Genomic DNA, 18,986 nt, shown 5'->3' on the forward strand with positions numbered 1-18,986 from the left:
AAGCTGCAGGAAAACCTGAGATAGGAGAGGTGGGGAATTCACCTTCATGGCTCAGGTGGGGATTAGTGTCTGACAGCTCAGGAGCTGAGTGTCATTTATGTTCATGGAATCACAGAGTATCCCGACTTGGAAGGGACCCACAAGGACCATCGAGTCCAGCTCCTGGCCCTGCCCAGGACACCCCAACAGTCCCACCCTGTGCCTGAGGGTGTTGTCCAACATTCAACTGTATACCCTTAAAAATAAAAATGGTAAGAAAAAGCTTCCAGACAGGATTCGTATTTTCAGTCTTCCAAAGCTGTGGGATCTGACCCCAGGCAGAGGCTGGAGCAGAGGGTCAGCAGGAACCAGAGCTGAACAGTCACATGGGGACACGAGCTGGGACTTGGGATTTGCATCATTTGCTTTTCTAACTAAGGGGCTTAAAGTGGTGTTTAATAGTCCTGCTATTTTTGTTATTAAATATGTCAGTTTTAATACCGTCATTATGAGTCCTGCTTTTACAGCTCCTGTGATGAGAAATCTCATTAAAAGTTGGAAATGGTTTCTGTTAACTGTGCTGGTCACAGAGTTCTCATTCAATTTGGACTTTTTTTTCCAATTAAACACCAATGTCAGGAGGTGGCAGCAAGGGGGTGAATTCCTGCACTGGATCCTCCAGGCGGGACCAGGGAAGGGGTCAAGTGTGGTCAGGGCAAGGTTTGTCTGGAGTGGGTGTATGGCCTTGAAGAACCATTTCTCCCCAAAAGGGCAGAAATGAGAATGCCAACCCCCCATTTTAAATAATTCCTCTGAGAAATCTTTTAGATTGAGACACTTCAGCTTCCCAAAAGCAACTGCAAGACTTTGAGGAGCAGAGTCTGCCTGTGATTAATGGCAGAGGGTGGAGAGGGGAGGGGGGGACTTTCACATGGTTTTTGGGGGGGATATTTCATGCCCTCTGAACCCAGTGGTGTGAGACTGTGCTCAGTGGTGCTGGGGAAGCTGGTGCCTGGTGCCATCGCTGACACGGAATCACAGAATGGTTTGGTTTGGAAGGGATCTTCAAAGGTCATCTAGTCCAACCTCCTGAAATATCCCCCTCCCTCAGGGCAGGGAGAGTTTCCTTGGTTGGTTTTTAACTTATGGTGTTTTTCTCAAACATCAACAATACAGGATACAGTTTTAAAAAAAGGCTGGATGTGACATTTCAGCTTTTAGGGAGTTTTGATTTGTTTTGATTTCACTTTGGTTTTGAAGCAACTTTTTTTACTCGTTTTGCTGCTCATTTGTTGGGAATTGCAAAAAACCAGGTTGTTAAAGGAGGAGAAAGTAGATAGAGAAATGTTCCCCCAGTAGAGCTCATTGCAGAAGGTGCTCATTGACACTCAGTCCTGACTCTGCAGATTTACAGAAATACTTGCTGACTTTCTATCTCACATCTTCCCTTCCCGCTCCAATAAGCAATTTACTTCAGCATTTACTAGTTCCTGAAGTGGTTATGGCAATGCATATTGAAATGAGAGCTGAAATTATCCTGCAGAAACAAAAGTGCAGCTCCTGCTAGTGCTGTGGGGGGAGGGTGGGGAACTCTATGCCAGCAGGAATTTTGGGTTTGCTGTTGGACATAGAGAAACATGGAATAGGTTGGGTTGGAAGTGACCTTAAAGCCCATTCAGTCCCACCCCCTGCCATGGGCAGGGACACCTTCCACTCTCCCAGGTTGCTCCAAGCCCAGTCCAACCTGGCTTTGGAACACTTCCAGGGGTGGGGCAGCCACAGCTTCTCTGGGCAACCTAGTCCCCTCTAGACTTGCTCCAGCAGATCCACGTCCTTGTTTACTCAGGTCTTGTTTTGTACTGGGAGCAAAATAATGAAAATCTAGACCTGACTGGAGCTCAGGGTTTGCAGGGTGTCCAGCTCTGCTGCTTGGTGGGCTGGTAGGTGGCTGTGGAATTTTTATACCCCCAGGCTTTCTGATAAAATCATTTTAATTGCATAAATTGACAGAAATGGGTAGTTGTAAAGTTCAGCAAACATCCTGAATCAGCTGTCCTGAAAAGCTGTAGATGCTGTCCCTGTCTGTCTGTCCACACAGGGTCTGCCACCCTGTCAGGCTCAGGGGGACAGGGAATCCAAGCTGGAGGACACCAATAACTTGCTGATGTCTCATCATAAAAGTGAAGTGGCTGATTTCCCTCTCCATCCCTCAAATTATTATTAGGGTATGTGTGCAATATCTACTTGGTATCAGTACAGATAATTTTGAAGGAAAAATGTTCCAAGGTGAGGTGTAGTGGAGGGGAAGTGATGTAAAGCCATGTCAACCCAACATAGATTGGGATCTGATACCTGTGGCCATGCTGTCAGTGTGATTTGTGTCCTGTAAATACCCACCTGCATGAAATGAGATGAAATTGTGTTTTCTCTTTGCTTCTAAAAATCAATTGTCCTGTTAAAATCACAGTGAGTGAAAAGCAGACACTGCCGAGCAGCTTCGTGATTTGCAACAGTGTCAGGTCATTTTTTATTCTGTTCCTGAAGACAGGTGGCTCCAGCCTTCCTGTACATGGACCAGGGATGTGGGATGTAGCTGGGGACGCCTGGGCATGGCTCTGTACCAGGTGGGTTTGGGGACACACCCCAGCCAAGCTCCAGCAGGGACCAACTCCTGTTTCCACAGCCCCCACTGGAACCAAACGTGTCCTCAGAGACAAACTTGGAGCTTCGTGCCCCTCAAAACACAATTCCAGATTTGTGGAGTTACAGCTTGTACAGAGCTGCCCCTGGAGAACCTGCTGTTGGAGTATAGGAAGAAAAGCAGTGACAGGACTTGGGAAATGGGAACCCAAACTGATGTTCCTGGACTTCTCCTGGTCTCCTGAACCCTGGTGTGGCTCCTGCAGAGCAAGCAAAGAGGAGGTGGAGGAGGAGTAAGTGCTGCCAACCCCATCTGTGCTTCGGCCCCTGAGCCTTAAGATCATCCCAACGTGGAAGATTTGCCTGGGAGCCTCCAGGATGGGAAGGGCTGTTGGTCCATCCACCTCCAAGCCTGGAATGGGTTGGCCCGTGCTGGAATGTTGCACTTGACTGGGTCACGTGCAAGGTCTTCCTTCAGAAGGAGGACACTGTGATGGGAATGCAGGGGGTTTGTTTTCCCAAAAGCTCTTTGGATAGTTTAAGACCCAAATTTAAGACAGGCCAGTAATGGAGATGCAGGAAGGGAGTTCTGTGTGATCTTAACTGGGCTCTGCAGAACTAATTGGCACATCCCTGGGATTTGGCTCTGCTCCAGAACACATCTCACTTCATTATCCCAAACGATGGTGACACAGCCTGCCAATTGTTCAACAGGCTCATTTATTTCTGGTTTCATCTTGGAGGGAATAAGGGATCACTGCTCATGAAAATATAACAACCATAAACTCACAACTGTTGTTTTTTAAAAATTCTATCAGTTTCTCTTTGCACCTCGTATTGTTTTTGTTAGATTTGGTGCATTTCTGTCCTAAGGAAAACAAACAGTGATTCAGATCTGATGTCACCCGGTGCTTCCTGGACAGGAAATGTTAAAATACTCCTGGCAGTGTCCAAAGCCAGGTTGGATGGGGCTTGGAGCAATCTCCTCTAGTGGAAGGTGTCCCTGCCCATGGCAGAGGGTGGGACTGGATGGGCTTTAAGGTCTCTTCCCACCCAAACCAATCCATGATTTTAGGAATTTTCTTCAACCCCCCAGTAGTGGAAGTGTTTTGGTTCATAAGTTACTTAGGGAGCATTTAGCACTGACTGGTACTTGGGCTACTGCAGGTGAACAGACCCTGGGGCTGAGAGGTCTGACCCTTCCAGCCTTGCTCCGAGGGGGTCATTCCCCAGGACACCGGTACTGGGGCAGGCTTGGGTTATAAAGGAACAGTTCCCTTTTCAACTTTACATGAGGGTGGAGGAAAGGTTGAATTCAGGATGGATGTGGAAAGCTGTAGAGTGGAAGGATGGAGGGTGGAGGTGCTGGTGGCAGTGGGGAGATGCTATGGGGCGTCCAGCACGACCAGAGAAGAGAATTTAGGTTCAAGGCACTGTCAGTGCATCACCCTGTTGGTGTTTTCTGGCTCCCAGAGATTTAAGAATTCTGATTCCCAGAGATTTTCATGAGTAGGATTTAACCATATTAGCACTCCTCGTTCTTCAGCTGGAGCTGTTTGTCTGAGCAGTGTCAGTGGTACAAGTACAATGGGCAACTCTGAGCCCCAAAATTCCCATTTCTGTTCTGTTCATTTCTGATATTGGAGCACTGCTGGATGGGCTCTCCTGCTTTGTCATGAACATGCATTTGCATTTTGTTTCTCCCCTTGGTTTTTTTAAAAAAAAAAAAAAAAGCAAAGCCAAAACAACCCAGGAAACTGCTGTTGCTTCACTTTTGGCCTCAAAGGTACAGAGCTGGTGGCAATGAAACAGCCAAGTTCCCAAAGCTGCCTGTGGATCTGACCTGGTTGGGTGGTGCAGCAATGGCTCTATTCCCAGATCAGTTAATTAACCTCTGCAGACCAGTCTGACAGTCACTGGGGAAGATTTCCAGAGGAAGGACCCCCTGTGCAATAGAACTGTGACCTGGGAAAATGGAATGATGAGAACCCTGACTTTCAGTGAAGAAAGGGAGTTTTCCAGCACTTCTGGCTCCCTGCCTTTGGGAGAGGAGATCCAGCAGCAATGATCTCCTGCTTTATTTCCATTTTGGTACCAGGTGGGACATACTTTGTTTAAATTTCTCTTTGCAGTTGTAACTACCTCATGTTCTGATTAAAGATTCTTAATTTCTCTTTAATGAACTATAACATTCTGCATATTTTGAAGCACACGTTTGGATGTTTTTAAAAGGCATTTTGCAGAAGAAAGCAGAGCTGTTGCCTACAGCTCCAGCTGATCTGGGCTTGGTGCACTGCTCTGGGTCCTTTAAAATTTCATGATAAAACCCTGTTTGCAGCCCAGAGCAGCAGTTGTTTTGGAGCTGGCAGAAAACCCAGCCTGGAACACCCCAGTAAGTTGGAGTTACTGGGGGTTGCTTTGGCTCAGGAAGGATCCCTGGGTTTAATCCTTTTTGGCACTTTACAAACTGCCCTGATTTTTTTTTTTTTTTTGTCTTCTGTTGCTGATACATTTCTTCAAACAAATAGTGAGGAGTAATGGCATCAGTGTGGGCATTAGTGAGGAATCCAAGGCGTTTCCACAGGCATTGCAAAGCAATCAATTAATTTCAGAAAAATCCAGAGATTTCCAATATTTCCAAATATGGGAAACTGACAGAAACATGTTAAGAACATAATAAAGCTGAGGACAAAGGAACTCAGTGAAAATTCCTACTGAAGAGATTTCCCTGGAAGTGTCCAAGGCCAGGTTGGACAGCGCTTGGAACAACCTGGTCCATGGAAGGTGTCCCTGCCCATGGCAGGCATGGAGCTGGATGGCTTTTAAGGTCCCTTCCAACCCAACCCGGTCTGGGATTCTCTGAAAGTGGGAGTTCTGTATCTTAGGTTCTATTTTGCATATAAACATTAAGATTTGTGAGGAATTTCCACAGGAGGGTGGGGTCATGGCTGATAAAAACACAGAAAATTGTGTTGAGCCTTATTATGAGCCAAAGTTTTCCTATTTTTTTTTTAAATACCCCATTTCCAAAAGAAGGAGCTGGAGAGAAAAGAAGTTCAAACAATTTGATTCTTTACTAAGTGTGTCTGAAAATGCTCCATCTTCTTAAACCTTTGTCCAGGTCATAGATTTATGTCTAAGGGAGGTTGTAGCAACAGAATCTTTTTCAGAAGTGAGGTGGAATCTGAAATGATGCTCAAAACCCCCGGAGAAATAAAGTTTTTCAAGGAAATTGAAATTAGAGTGTAGGAGGATGGAAGAGTTGGAGAGATCTTAATTTTAACCCATTGGTGTCTGGCAGCTGTTTGCTGAGGTATAACAAGGGTGGGCAGCTCTTATTGTGCTGAAGTGTTTTATCTCTGTAGAAGTACTGAAAGAGTAACTGATGTGAGATTAATTTCTGATTTTAGGAAGACTGAAGATTTTCTCAGAACCCTGAAGGGTCAGCATCCTGTCCATGGATGTTCTGTACAGATGCCCAGGTGACTTGGGGACTTGGAAACCAGAGATCCCGAAAACATGTCCCTTGAAAATTCAAATATAGAAGTATTATTGATTTTTCTTGTGGGATGCAGGGAGGGATCAGGGTGTGTGAGGTACCTGGTCACTGGAAAACATCAGAGGACTGAGGTAGATTCCCAGGTTGAAAAGCTGCCACAGTCAGAGCCGTAAGTAGGAAGAACTAAACAAAAACAAATGTTGTTTGTTTTGGAAGCCACCACGGCAAATCCACCCATTTGTACTCATCCTAAGGAGGCATAATCTCGTTTAAACAAACAAATGTTTGTTTTCTCTTGTTTAACTGTGTGCTGAGAGCTGAATCTCCCTCCTCAAGTCCCTTTTTCAGGCATCACTGCCTTGTCCTGTGTAGATAGTCCTGAAAATTCTCCCCGTGGGTATTAAGCAAATGCTGGGCTGTGCTGCAGCTCTCACACACTGCTGGGGGCACTGTCCATGTTCATCATCCCTTCAGTCCCTCATTACACACCAGGCTTCCAATGCAGAGGAGAATATTTTCCAATAATCCGTGTTTTATGCCACAGTCAGTGTCCAGCCTGGCAGTCAGAGCTGTAACAGGATCATTGTAATGAGATGCAAATCGTTCCCAAACAGGGCTTTTCTTCCAGAGCTGCTGCTGCCTGTGGGATGTACCCACACCCTGCTGTTCCTCATGCCTGGGCTGCCCTTGGCACAGCAGGGCTGTGTGCTGGGGCATGGCTGGTGGAGGTCCAGCAGGGCAGGGATGTACTGGGGACATCCCTCACCTTCTCCTTGTACCCAGGAATTAAATCTGGGCAGAGTCCTGGCAGCTGAAACCAGACAGTCCTTGATTCCCAGGTGATAAAGGACAGTACCCAAGGCTGTCAGAGCCTTGGGTGAGTTGGTGGCAGTTGGAGATGACCCACGTGGTGGCTGAGATGGAGATTACCTCCTTCAGTAACTGACCTAACAAGGGCTGGTTTCCCACAGACTTGTGCCTCCAGGTATTTAAAGAAGTGCAAACTTCAAGTGAAGCTTTTTTTGACGTCCAGCACCCTTTCCTTCCTCATGGATGTTGAGCACTGAGTCCCTGAGCAAAGGTGGGGCTCTGCTTTCAGTGTGAGCACTCACAGCCCTCCTACTTCCTCCCTGCCCTGCTCTTCGTGGGAATGGAGGTATTGATTTGTTCAGTCTTTGAATCGTGGAATCCTAGTCTGGTTTGGGTTGAAAGGGACCTTAAAGATCATCTTGTTCCATCCCCTGCCATGGGCAGGAACACCTTCCATCAGATCAGGTGCTCCAAGCCCTGTCCAACCTGGCCTTGGACACATCCAGGGCTGGGGAAGTTTCCTATAGAAAAGATAGTTCTCAGTATTGCCTTTCTGCTGTACAGTTACATATCTGTGAGTGTGTGTGTGTGTCTCTGTCCCTCTGTAGTTTTGGGTCTCATGCCTCTATTTTTCATTTAACCAAAGAGAGAAATTTCTACCCTAATTTCCTGACATCCTTCTAGGGCAATATATTAATTGGATGGAATACAATGAGGTGATTAAGCTTCTGCATTATCAATTTAAACTAAAAAATAAAGCATTTCCATGCCAAAATCCATAAGCAGCTCATGCTTCTTGCAGTGGCTGTGATGCCCTGGATTCCCTGGTGTCTGTGCCAGGCTGGACCATCCCGACTGGGAGCTCTTCCTCTTCAAAAACACCCATTCATTCTGGAGTCACCCTTCACCTTCCAGCTCATTGTCATTCTTCTGGGCTCCATCTGGGATGACTGAATGTATTATTTGTGTTACTTCCCAGTACAGCAGGAAAATAGATCTTCAGTAGCAATTTCCATATTTTTTTTTTCTGATTTCAAAATAGGAAAACTCAAACAAAAATAAACCACAGGAAAGCTGGATGAAGAACTGCAAAGCAGTTGAGGTAATTCTGCCAAAACCAGTGATGCTGCCAAAATTCAAAGGTTGGATGGGGCTTGGAGCAATCTGGTCTAGTGGAAGGTGTCCCTGCCCATGGCAGGGTGTGGGACTGGATGAGTTTTAAAGTCCCTTCCAACCCAAACCAGTCTGGGATTCCATGATTTTCCGGTGTAAGTTCTGTTTGTGTATGGTGTCTCCTTCTCTTCAAGCAAGCAAAAAATTCCTGTTTGCATCTAGTTGTCAAATTTGCTTCAGTTTCTGGTTTCCAGCTCGAGTCGAGGGGCTGTTGGCAGCTTCCCAGTGAGGAGGACTCAATAGGGCAGAGCTGTGTTCCATGAATCACCATTGCCCTTTGTAACCACCTTCATGGTGCATTCCAGGGAAAATGATAAACAGGGATTGCCATTCTCACCGGTTTCCTCCAGCTTTTGGCAGTTTTGGGGCAGCTGTGGTTCCTGGAGCACCAGAAAGTATTGCAGCGTGTGGAGACTTTCCCCGGTGCTGAAGGGGAGGGGAGCACAGGGGAGCTCCACCGCACCCAGGGGACACGGTGGCTTTCTCCTGGGGAAATTTGGGGTAGGAATGAGGACAGGGCAGGCTTTGCTGAGCATTCCAGCATCTGTGCTGAAGGTGTCTCTCATGAGGCCTCACCCAGCAGCACTTCAGCAGAGCTGTGAGGGCAGCGGCTGCTCGGAACACACCACACGTTTGGGATCTGAGGGAGATAATCAGATTCAGAAAATGCTGAATCTTTTTAATGAATGTGTCTGGGCCCTTCAAAGAAACAGAGGAAGGAGAGAAAATTCCTCAAAGGTATGTTCTAGGCAGCCTTGTGTTTACCCATCAAAAATTGCCTTGAGGAAGAGCAGGGTATGTCCTTGAGGAGAAGGGAAGAGCAGAGCTGAGGGGTTGAATGGGGTTAGAGAAGGCTACATGGTTGGTAAAAAGTCAATTTTTTAGTATTACTGCTCAATTCTTCCTTTTTTCAAGCAAAGAGACCTCTCCTGTCCTTTGCAGAGAGGCAGAATTGCCCCAAATTACCTCATCAGGACGGATGGTGCTTCTAAATGAAGCAAGTCCCTGAGCCCTGATCTCCAGTAACTTCTGGGGTCAGGAAATGATAGCAGCAATAATAGAAATAAATTGGTGCATTTCTGTGTCTGACTGATACTGGCTATTAGACACAGAGGCTGAAATTACTAATTTCATTTCTCTCCGCTTTTCAATTAAACTCTGTGTTTATATCCCAGGAATTTTACAAACTCATCCTCCCTGTGGCTGAGAGTAGTTTGATTGCACCAAGACAGGAAAAGAGGGGCCAGGGTAACAAGTGTCCACATCAGTGGAGGGTTAGATTAGATATCAGGTAATTTTTTTCATGGGAAGGGTTGTGAAGCATTGGAACTGTCTGCCCAGGGTAGTGGTGGAGTCTCCATCTCTGGAGGGATTTAAAAGTTGTGTGGATGTGGCAGCTGGGGACATGGGTTAGTGGTGAACATGGTGGTGGTGCTGGTTGACAGTTGGAGTTCATGATCTTTAAGGTCTTTTCCAGCCTTAATGATTCCATGATCCCATCCATGATGCTGATGTCACTCACCTGGCTGAGCACCCTCGGGGCTGGGAATGGGCAAATTCCTTCAGAGCAACGTTCCAGTAGTGAAAAAGTTGGACCAGACATGGATTTGTTCTGATTCCTTCTTGCCAAACCATCTTGCATCCCGGTCTCTTCTGCCCAGGCCCACCCTCAGCAGCAGGAAGGCTGGATTTCTCTGCTGGGCTTGGTTTGTATTGGGCAGAAGCTTCGTGCTGATGCTTTTGCCCGACCTGCTTCATCCTGGTCACAGAATTCTTAAGGTTATGCCCTTCCCTTCCAAGATGTTTAAACTCTACTTGTTTCTTTGTCTCAGTTCAAGTCCAAGTCCCCCAGGAGGCATTAGAGAGGCACCAGAGCTAAATGTGAAATGCTGGCCATGACTTTTAAAGTGAGATGTGGTTTCCCTGCAGTATCACACACTGGATTTTCATTCCCAGCGTTGCCTGCTGGAGCTCCCCATGCAGAGCTGGGGATTACAGGCATTTCTCACATGGGCTGGGGGAGTGCCTGGCATCAGATCCCTCTCAGAGGATTTAGTGCCTTGAGCTTAGTGTCAGCAACAGTGAGGGGGGTTTGGAGAACAGGTCAGACACTGGAGTGAGCGGTGATGGAGGTGCTGCCATGGGCTGGAACCCCCTTTCCTCTCACCTTTCCCTGTCTCTGGTCACCCCTTCTCCTCCCACCTTTCCCTGTCTCCGTGTTGTGATGGCTGTTCCTACATAGCAGAGCATCTTCTTCCAGGTATGGGATGAGGCTGGTGAGTGCCTGCCCTGCAACCCAGACATGCTCATTACCTGCTGCTCAGGAATTAATTACTTCATGGCTTCACTCATCTGTTCCTCAAATTTCTGTTCCAGGCATTTGGGTGAGATTCCTTCACACTGGAATGCTTTTCTTTAACGCAGTTTTGTAATTCAGTGGTGTTAAAATAGGGTCACAGAATTCCAGAATGGTTTGGGATTGAAGGGACCTTAAAGCCCATCTCATTCTACCCCCTTGCCATGGCCAGGGACACCTTCCACTAGCCCAGGTTGCTCCAAGCCCTGTCCAACCTGGCCTTGGACACTTCCAGGGATGGGGCAGCCCTATTTTCTCTGGGCAACCTGTGCCAGGGCCTCACCACCCTCACAGGGAAGGATTTCTTCCCAATATCTCATCTAATCAAATGTGCAACTGCAGGGAAATATAAAGTATGTCATAAAGGGGAGAAAATGTGAATGGAACAAGGGTGAAATTGGGTATGTGAAAAACAGTCAGTCTTTTAAATTAAAACCTTGGCATTTTTCTTACTGAGCAGGATGGTGGCTCAGGATGGCGGCTCAGGCTGGGCCATCACTGGTGCTGAATCCTGATCCATCCCTGAATGGGTGGCTGGTGCCTGTGTGGAACCTCATGGCTGTGCTGTGGTTTGGTGGGACTTGCTGGGAGCAGCCAGAGGCTGTTGCCTGGAGGAGCCTCAGGGGTGACCATGTCACTCTCTAGAACTACTGGAAATGAAGTTGTAGGTGGAGGTCAGGCTCTTCTCTCAGAGAACAAGGGACAGGACAAGAGGGAACATTCCCCGGGGCTGCAGGTGCCTGGGCAGCCCCTTGGCTGGGTCCCCCACTCTCCATGGGGAAGTATTTGCTGAGCTGGGGGAGCAGCTCTGGGGATGGAGCTGTGCCCGGTGGGATCCTTCTGCTCCAGCCCTGCTGATGCCCATCTGTGGCTGAGGTGGGGCTGGACATTGTGGCCGTGGGGACCAGCAGCTGAGGGGGAGCCTGTGGAGACCCTGAACCCTCTGCAGGAGGGTTGAGGGTCCCAATCCAGCCACAGAGCCTCCGGCACCCCCACTCTCCCCTCTGCATTCCATCATCCCACACACCAATGAACACTCTCTCATCAGGGGTGCAAATCAGGGCACTGTTTCACTTGCAAGAGGATCTTCAGCTTTCTGAACCTTCCATTCCTGTGCCTTTGTCCTCCCTTGTCCTTGTGGTGTCCTTGCAGTGTAAGGAGATGTGGATTGCTCTGTGTTTGTAAAATGCAGGAAAACGTGCTGAAATAATCTCAAAAAGGGGCAGATGTTCTCTGAACACTTGGTTTGCTCGTCAGGCCTCCCTGACTCTGCAATAATCCAAAACTTCACAGGGAAGAGCACTTTTATCCTCCCTCCCACTCCACAGGATTGTGTTAGAGTAAAATTTGCCTAAATTTAATCGTAAAATGCTCAGAGTGTGGCTTCATACTGGGGTGTAATTCCAGCCCAGGTTATGTTCAGTTCAGACTAGAAGCTGATATTGCATTGTGACATTCAACTCAATCCAGAGTTTATTTGTATTCCAAATCCATCTATTGCAAAGGCTGCTCTTTATGAGCTCAAAGAGCTATAAAACATAAATATTTATTCCTTAAAGGTTAAGATTGCCTTAAATCATTCCAGCTTATTTGGTGAGCAGCACTTATAATTAAAATAAGCAGTTGAACTCGATCTGCATGTATGAAATGCATATGAAATAAGTATATATATGTATATGGATGTATATACTTGACTGTGATGTGGGTGGAAGCTGTGGGATAATTGCTTCCATCACATCAAAAGATGCACTGATATTGTGTTTGGATTTGGTAATAAATCAACATAAAGAAGCAGCTGAAATTATATAATGGCAAGTCACATTTCAACAGGCAGCATAAACCGTGGTAGGAGAATGAGCAGAGCTCAGCTCAAATGTGTGTGTGGAATTACAGAGAGATAATTATGCATGTTATGAAAATTATTCCAGTTTTGGGTGTAGAGAATTCATAGAATCCCAGACTGGTTTGGGCTGAAAGGGACCTTAAAGCTCATTCAGTGCCACCCCCTGCCATGGCCAGGGACACCTTCCGCTATCCCAGGTTGCTCCAAGCCCCATCCAATCTGGCCTTGGACACTTCCAGGGATGGGGCAGCCACAGCTGCATAACCTTTTCCAAGGATATTTTTGTAGATAACAGGTGATTCATGTGCACAAACCCCACTAGCACAAGGTGGTGAAATTCCATTTTAATCTGCCTCTGATACTTCTGAAATCAACAGGATTAAAGTCTCCTTTTTGTTGTCATTAAAATTAATTTGAAAAACTGAAGAAACCCCAAACCCTCTTGCTTTATAAAATATTATTCCTGGAATTAATTGTGTAGGAGTGTACACCTAAGGTACAGATGTAAATGGTCTCCAAGGATGTGGAAACCAGAATTTCCATGTGCTCACGTGTGTGTCCTGCTGAGGGGCTGTTGGGAATCTGCTGTTGTGCCATGTAATTAGAGACACCTTCGACTCCAGAGTTGGAATTGCTGGTTCCTCCGTGTTCCTTGATATCCAGAGAGCTCATAAAAGGTAATGGTTTTGCCAGGGGCTTTGACAGAAGCAGAACTAAGGAACTGTCATTGCCTGAGGTCTGAACATGGGCTCGAGCTGGAAAATGGTTCAGTTCTTGTTAGAGGTGGCCGAGGTACAAGTGCCTCCAGTCACGCTGTGGTGCTGTAGGGAGCACAACAAACATCTCACTGACCTGCTCCTCTTCCCTAAATGCTTTATTTATCGTTCTTTCTTCCCAGCAAGTCTGGATTCCATTTATCACAGCACCGTGCAGGGGAATTTCTTTATTGTGCTGTCGATTGTGTCTTGCAGGGATTTCTTTATCCTGACTTAATGTTGGGGAAAAAAAGAAGGGAAATAATGAAATGTTTCATTTCCTGATGTTTATCCTGTAGCTGGTAGTTCATCTCCTCATATCCCAAGGAAGTCCTGCAGGTCTCCCCTGGGAGGGTGGTGAGGCCCTGGCACAGGTTGCCCAGAGAAGCTGTGGAAGCATCCCTGGAAGTGTCCAAGGCCAGGTTGGACGGGGCTTGGAGCAACCTGGGATAGTAGGAGGTGTCCCTACCCATGGCAGGGGCTTGAAACTCTCTAAGGTCCCCTTCAACACAAACCATTCTAGGATTCCATAGTTTTGTGTCAGTGAGAGTTATGTTTAATGCTGTGCTTTGGCACCTGGGATTGTAGAAACACAAATCATAGAAGGGGTTTAAAGTGTGTTAGCGAGTTTTTATGCGTGGAGGTTTCAGAAATTATCCATATTATTCCTAAATTCAGAGAAGTTGGGATGGGAACTGTTTGATAGCCCATGAACAGTTAGTGAAATGAAGGGTCAGTAAATCTAGCAGCTTGGATTGTGTTTGGGAAACACATTCTTCCCAGAGTTTAAATTAAAGTAAAGGTATGTCTGTACTGACAGGTCAGTTTGGAAATGGTGGCTTGTAAATAGAACATGGAACTTCTAATGGGACACCTGAACTTACAGCTGAGAGGAGAGGATGTTGTGTGGGCCTTGCATGGGATTCTCAGTTTCTGAAAAATGGTTTTGTGCATAATAATGGGAAATTAATACTCCAGGTTTGACCTTAAATTTGGCAACAGCCATGAATTCTCCAGGACTGAGTAGCCTGGTTTAATTAGCACAGTTCTAGCAGCAAACCTGGGTTACTGATTTACCACGAATAATGTACATGTGCACATTAGTGATTTTCTGCTTTGGGCCCTGTCTGAGCAGACTGTGGTTCCCTGGATAAAGCTGCAGTTTTAAATTATTTGCAAAATCATTTCCCATGGATAGAGTGGGACACAAAGAGTTTGTGAAGAGTAACAGTAGAAACCAGAGGTGTGTTCTTTAAAATAAGAAAACTGGTCTCGCTGTAATCTGCTCTGAAGGCATTAATCTATCCATGTAAATTCTCATTTTGAGGGCTATGTTTTCTTTCATTAATTTCAAATCTCTGGCAACGCTTATTGTCTGAGAATTAGTGGGCAGGCTAGAGCAGGAACTGAGCTAAAGACAAACCTTCTTGTTTTAACCATGCCAGTGGCTGTAGGGGGAAGTGTTTAGCAGGAGATTAATAATAGTCATTCAAGTTGGAAAAGCTCTCTAAGGTCTCCATGTCCAACCCTCAGTGCAGCACCACCATGTTCACCACCAGCCCATGGCCTCGAGTGCTGAAAGAAATGTTCTGTGAAATACAGTTGGGAAACAAGCTGAGTTTTTTAAAGGCATATTTTTTTTACAGGTTAAAAATGGGTTTCCTTATGGTTTGCACACAGGTTCTGGCTCCAGGCTGGATGCCCACGTGGGTCCCTTGATGCCAACTCAAGTCACCCGTGTCACCGCGGTGTCCGCACCGGCTGTGACGTTCATGGCCACCAACCTCATGGACCAGGCACTGACAGGTGGGTTGTGTTTCCATGTCCTGGAATGATGGCTGAAGCACAGGTTGTGGATTTGTGTCCTCCCAACCAGCCTGAGCTTCCTGTGCTACACAGGGATGGGCACCTCCAATGAGTCTCCTCCAATTTAATAACATTTGCTTTAGTTAATTAGGGGAGATGCTGCAATGGGGTTGAAGAGGTGATTCCTCTGCCTGAGCTGGGGCCACACAGCCACAGAGGGGCATCCAGCCACCCTTGCTACCTTTATGGCACCGCAGGGCTGTGAGTGCACCTTCCCAGCCCTGTTCCATGGAAAAAAACGAGCGTTTGTCAGGAATTACTCTAGGGATCAGTTCAGGAGTAATTTATCTGATCCTTCAGCCCTAAAGATTAGACTTTGTTGTCCAAAGAGGTTGTAACTCCCCATCCCTGGAAGTGTCCAAGGCCAGGTTGGGCAGGGCTTGAAGCAACCTGGGCTAGTGGAAGGTGTCCCTGCCCATGGAAGGGGGTGGGACTGGATGGGTTTTGAGGTCCCTTCCAACCCAAACCACTCTGTGATTTTATGATTTTCAGGGCAGTGACAAATAGCACCTCTTGGGCAGTGCTGGCTCTGTGCCTGGAAAATGCAACCATGCGATGAGTTTGTCCTTGAACTCTGCACCAACAAAGAATTTGTCCTTGTTATTGTACTGTTCCCATTACAAATCTCCAGAACAATAAAGGGGAGGGTGAGAAGTGATTGCTGGAGGATGGAGAAAAGCTCAGGTCAAGTAGATTTGTTCTAAGAGGGGAAAGGAGTGCTTGGAGGGCACAGCAAAACTGGTGAGAGCAGCAAACAGACACCAGTGACAGTGGAAAATACCATGTGCAGGCAGGAGCTGGAATGGGATCTGTCCCTGAAACTGTGGTGATGGGGTGAAGTGCCATTGGGAGCAGGGCATGGACCTGGCTGGTGTAGCCAGCACTGAAATCCCACACTGGGACTGAGTGAGAACCAGCAGAGGAGGAGTTGGGAAACAGTCAGGGAGAGTTTTAGACCAGTCTCAAAAAACAGAGCAATAGGGTTATGAGGAGAGACAGAACCAACCTGTGGAGATGCTGGGGGATGATAACACCCGGAGTATTCACATGTGTGCACTTGAGTAAATCCAGTTCTCAGAAGCATTTGGAATCAGAACTTTAAACTTCTTTTGAGATTAATGGTGGTTTGGCCTCTACATACCTTTGCAAAACAAATTTTTATTATGTCTTGTCCACAGCTCCTCATGCCATGAATCAACCTTCCCTCTTCCCCCCCCCTCTAATTCTGCTTTTAATCAGCTGTTTATGATCACACACCGACATCCTCTGTGATTTACCCAAGGTAGTTTTGCTGCTTCACCTTTCCTTTTCACACTGTGAATTATTCATGCCTCTGTACCTGCCGTGGAGCAGGAGAAGCCTCTTTGATCAGGTATTTCATCCTCTGTCTGCAGCGCATCCTTGGGCAGCGGCACAGCAAAGGGATGATGATCACACCGCTGGGTTTAGGGGCAAAAAGAGGGTTGGAAAGATGTTGTGGTGCCTGAATTGTCAGGCAGCAATTTAGTTTATGCACTTAAGAAAAAAGGGAGAGGAAAAAAAGATTATTTAATGAGAAATGAGTAAAGCTGAGCAAAGACATTCCCAAGCTGGCAGTGGAGGGTGAACACAGGCTGTGCTGGATGTTCTTTCCCCGTGTGAGCAGAGGAGGGGAGATCTATAATGATGGAAAAAGTCCTAACAGGGACCTGCTTGGTGTCCTCCATGGGAAGCACAGAGGGTTTGTGGGGCAGTAGACCACGCTCCCCCACCTCTGTGCTGTTTGGGGGCTCAGCCCATGGGGTTGGTGCTCCTGTCCTGAGCTCACTGGGGATTCCTGAGCTTGAGAAGGGAGGCACAAGCTCGGATTATCTTTCTCTTTACATTATACTTAGGAAAAACATTCAGTGTTCAACTGTAGACATAAAACTAAATGACTCCTGCAGTGCACAGGGACTGTCAGGACTTTCCTTTATTTTATTTTCCTTTTTTTTTTTTTTATTCACATCTTTTTTTCTATGTGCTGACTGTCCCAAATGTTGTGTTTCCCACGTGAATGCCTAAGGAGCTGCCTGCTGCAGAAGCTCACCCACATGTTCAGCAAAAGCTGCAGCACCCAAGTCTGTCCCTGGGGCTCTGGGGATGCTGTGAGGTAGCTTTTCAGAGCTGCAAAAAAGAGATGGAAAAAGAGATTGAAGAAGAGATTGAACAAGAGATTGCCTCGGGCGTTTGCAGTGTCTCCTCCAGGAAGGTGTGAGGTTCAAAGAGGACTGAGAGTGGCTGTTGGTGTGGGAGAGCTGCCCATACCAGCCCCTCCCTGCTCTGGGCTTCATCCTCAGCTTCATTTACTAACGAGCAGGGCAGGGGAAGCAGAGACAAAAGCAGTTACACTGTGTTGTACCTTCCTGTGCATCAAATGAGAGCTCCTGGAGTGTGTTTAGGGTTTCTCTCCTATTTTAGTTTGCTTAAATCTCCCAATTGACACTCATATATTTCCTGTGAGGGTGGTGAGGCCCTGGCACAGGTTGCCTAGAGAAGCTGTGGCTGCCCCATCCCTGGAAGTGTCCAAGGCCAGGTTGGACAGGTCCCCGTGTTATCCCTCCAGTGTCCCAGAACTTTCTGAGCACACTCCTGGGATGTCCTTCCCCTTTCCAGAGGCCAGGCAGGAGAAGGCAGAGGTGGACATTGACTGGGTGTGACTTCACTGTGTTCAAAGACCAGTGTTCCTGGTAAAGCTTTGATTCCTGATTACCAGATACTGAGGGGAGGAAGATGAATTTAGAGCCCTCTTTGATATGTATTAGCTGCTCCCTACTCCTGGCTCCTTTAATGTGGAAATTAATTGATCTGGTTTGTAAATGTTCTCTTTCTCTACCCATAAAAACTGAGTAAGTCATCTTCTGAGCAAAATGACATGGATTTAATTTTTTATTATTCTGAAATATTCCAAGTGAAGCAGAGTTACATATGTTTTTAAGAGGACGAGAAGAAAAAAAGCCCTCCACAATTAAGAAAATAACGTATTTCTTAATATGTCTTACTGCGAAAACTCCTTTTTTTCTGATGATTGGGTCTGTGTCTCACACCTGCGGCCTTTTTGTCTTTCCCTGGGGTCCCTTAAGGCCTCTCTGTTCTGGAGACATTTTGTAGCAGCAGAAACTTCAGGTGTTTAGGATTTCAGGATGGAGACAGGAGTCTGGAAAGGAGAGGAAAGTGTTCTTGTACTGCTTCCAGTGGAAATGCAACCCAGCACTTGGTGGTGGTTCCTATGGAGGTTATCCCAGAGCACAGGAAGATCACAGCAGGATCTCTGGGCTGGGAGGAGAGGGGGTGGCCAGCCCCAGACCCCACGGAGGAGAGGGCTACTGTTCCCAGGGGGGCCGTGGTCCCCACAGAGAAGAGGATCATAGAATCAGGGAATTATTTCTGTTGGAAAAACCCTCCGAGACTGAGTCCAACTGTTAACCAAACATCACCAAGCCCCCCACTAAGCCATGTCTCTCAGGATATCCCATGAGGGTTCAGGGAGAGCAGGACACGAAGCTCAATGCAATAAAAACCTCCTTCTAAGGTCTGTGAATGATTCCCATTAAAAGGTGGTATTTGGAAGGTATGTGAGTGAATAAAGAGCCAAGTGAGAAGGAAGAGGTGGAGAGAGTGGGCTCAGAGCTGTAGGGGGTGGTTTGGTTTCTGTTTACTAGTTTTGGTTTCTTGCAAGTTTATTTGACGTTAAAAAAAATGCTTTCTCCCCACAGATCATGGCAAAGAATCGAGCAGATCCTCCTGCCCCCCGACTCTGATCCTGCACACGGACAGGAAGAGTGTCCCTGTGGACAGCGATGGCAACAAGGTCTGTGCAGGAGCTTCTTAAAAACCTCTTTAAACCATCGAACTGCACAAATTGGAATCAGGGTGTGTGGCTGTGCTGGTGACACACAGTCATTTCCTGCAGCTGATTTTAAAGAGCCATAGACTTAATTCACCTTGGTGTTTTGTAGGAGCTCTGTCACTGAGTGTCAGAGTGTTAGGGAAGGGACCTTTGCAGCTGGCTTGCTCCCCATGAAATCCCAGAATGGTTTGTGTTGG

General features: G+C 46.8%; 1 protein-coding gene across 1 annotated transcript in view; it reads left to right on the plus strand.

Moving 5' to 3' along the window:
• TCERG1L (transcription elongation regulator 1 like) overlaps window positions 1–18,986 on the plus strand; it is a 60,523-nt gene that overhangs the window by 21,911 nt on the left and 19,626 nt on the right. The window contains exons 5-6 of the mRNA XM_018078418.2: window positions 14,736–14,861; window positions 18,656–18,750. Coding sequence (XP_017933907.2) covers window positions 14,736–14,861; window positions 18,656–18,750 — 221 coding nt within the window. The remainder of the gene's footprint in view (window positions 1–14,735; window positions 14,862–18,655; window positions 18,751–18,986) is intronic.

This window comes from Manacus vitellinus, unplaced genomic scaffold (assembly GCF_001715985.3).
Source record: "Manacus vitellinus isolate BGI_N305 unplaced genomic scaffold, ASM171598v3 scaffold_40_pilon, whole genome shotgun sequence".
In the NCBI taxonomy this organism is placed as follows: domain Eukaryota; kingdom Metazoa; phylum Chordata; class Aves; order Passeriformes; family Pipridae; genus Manacus; species Manacus vitellinus.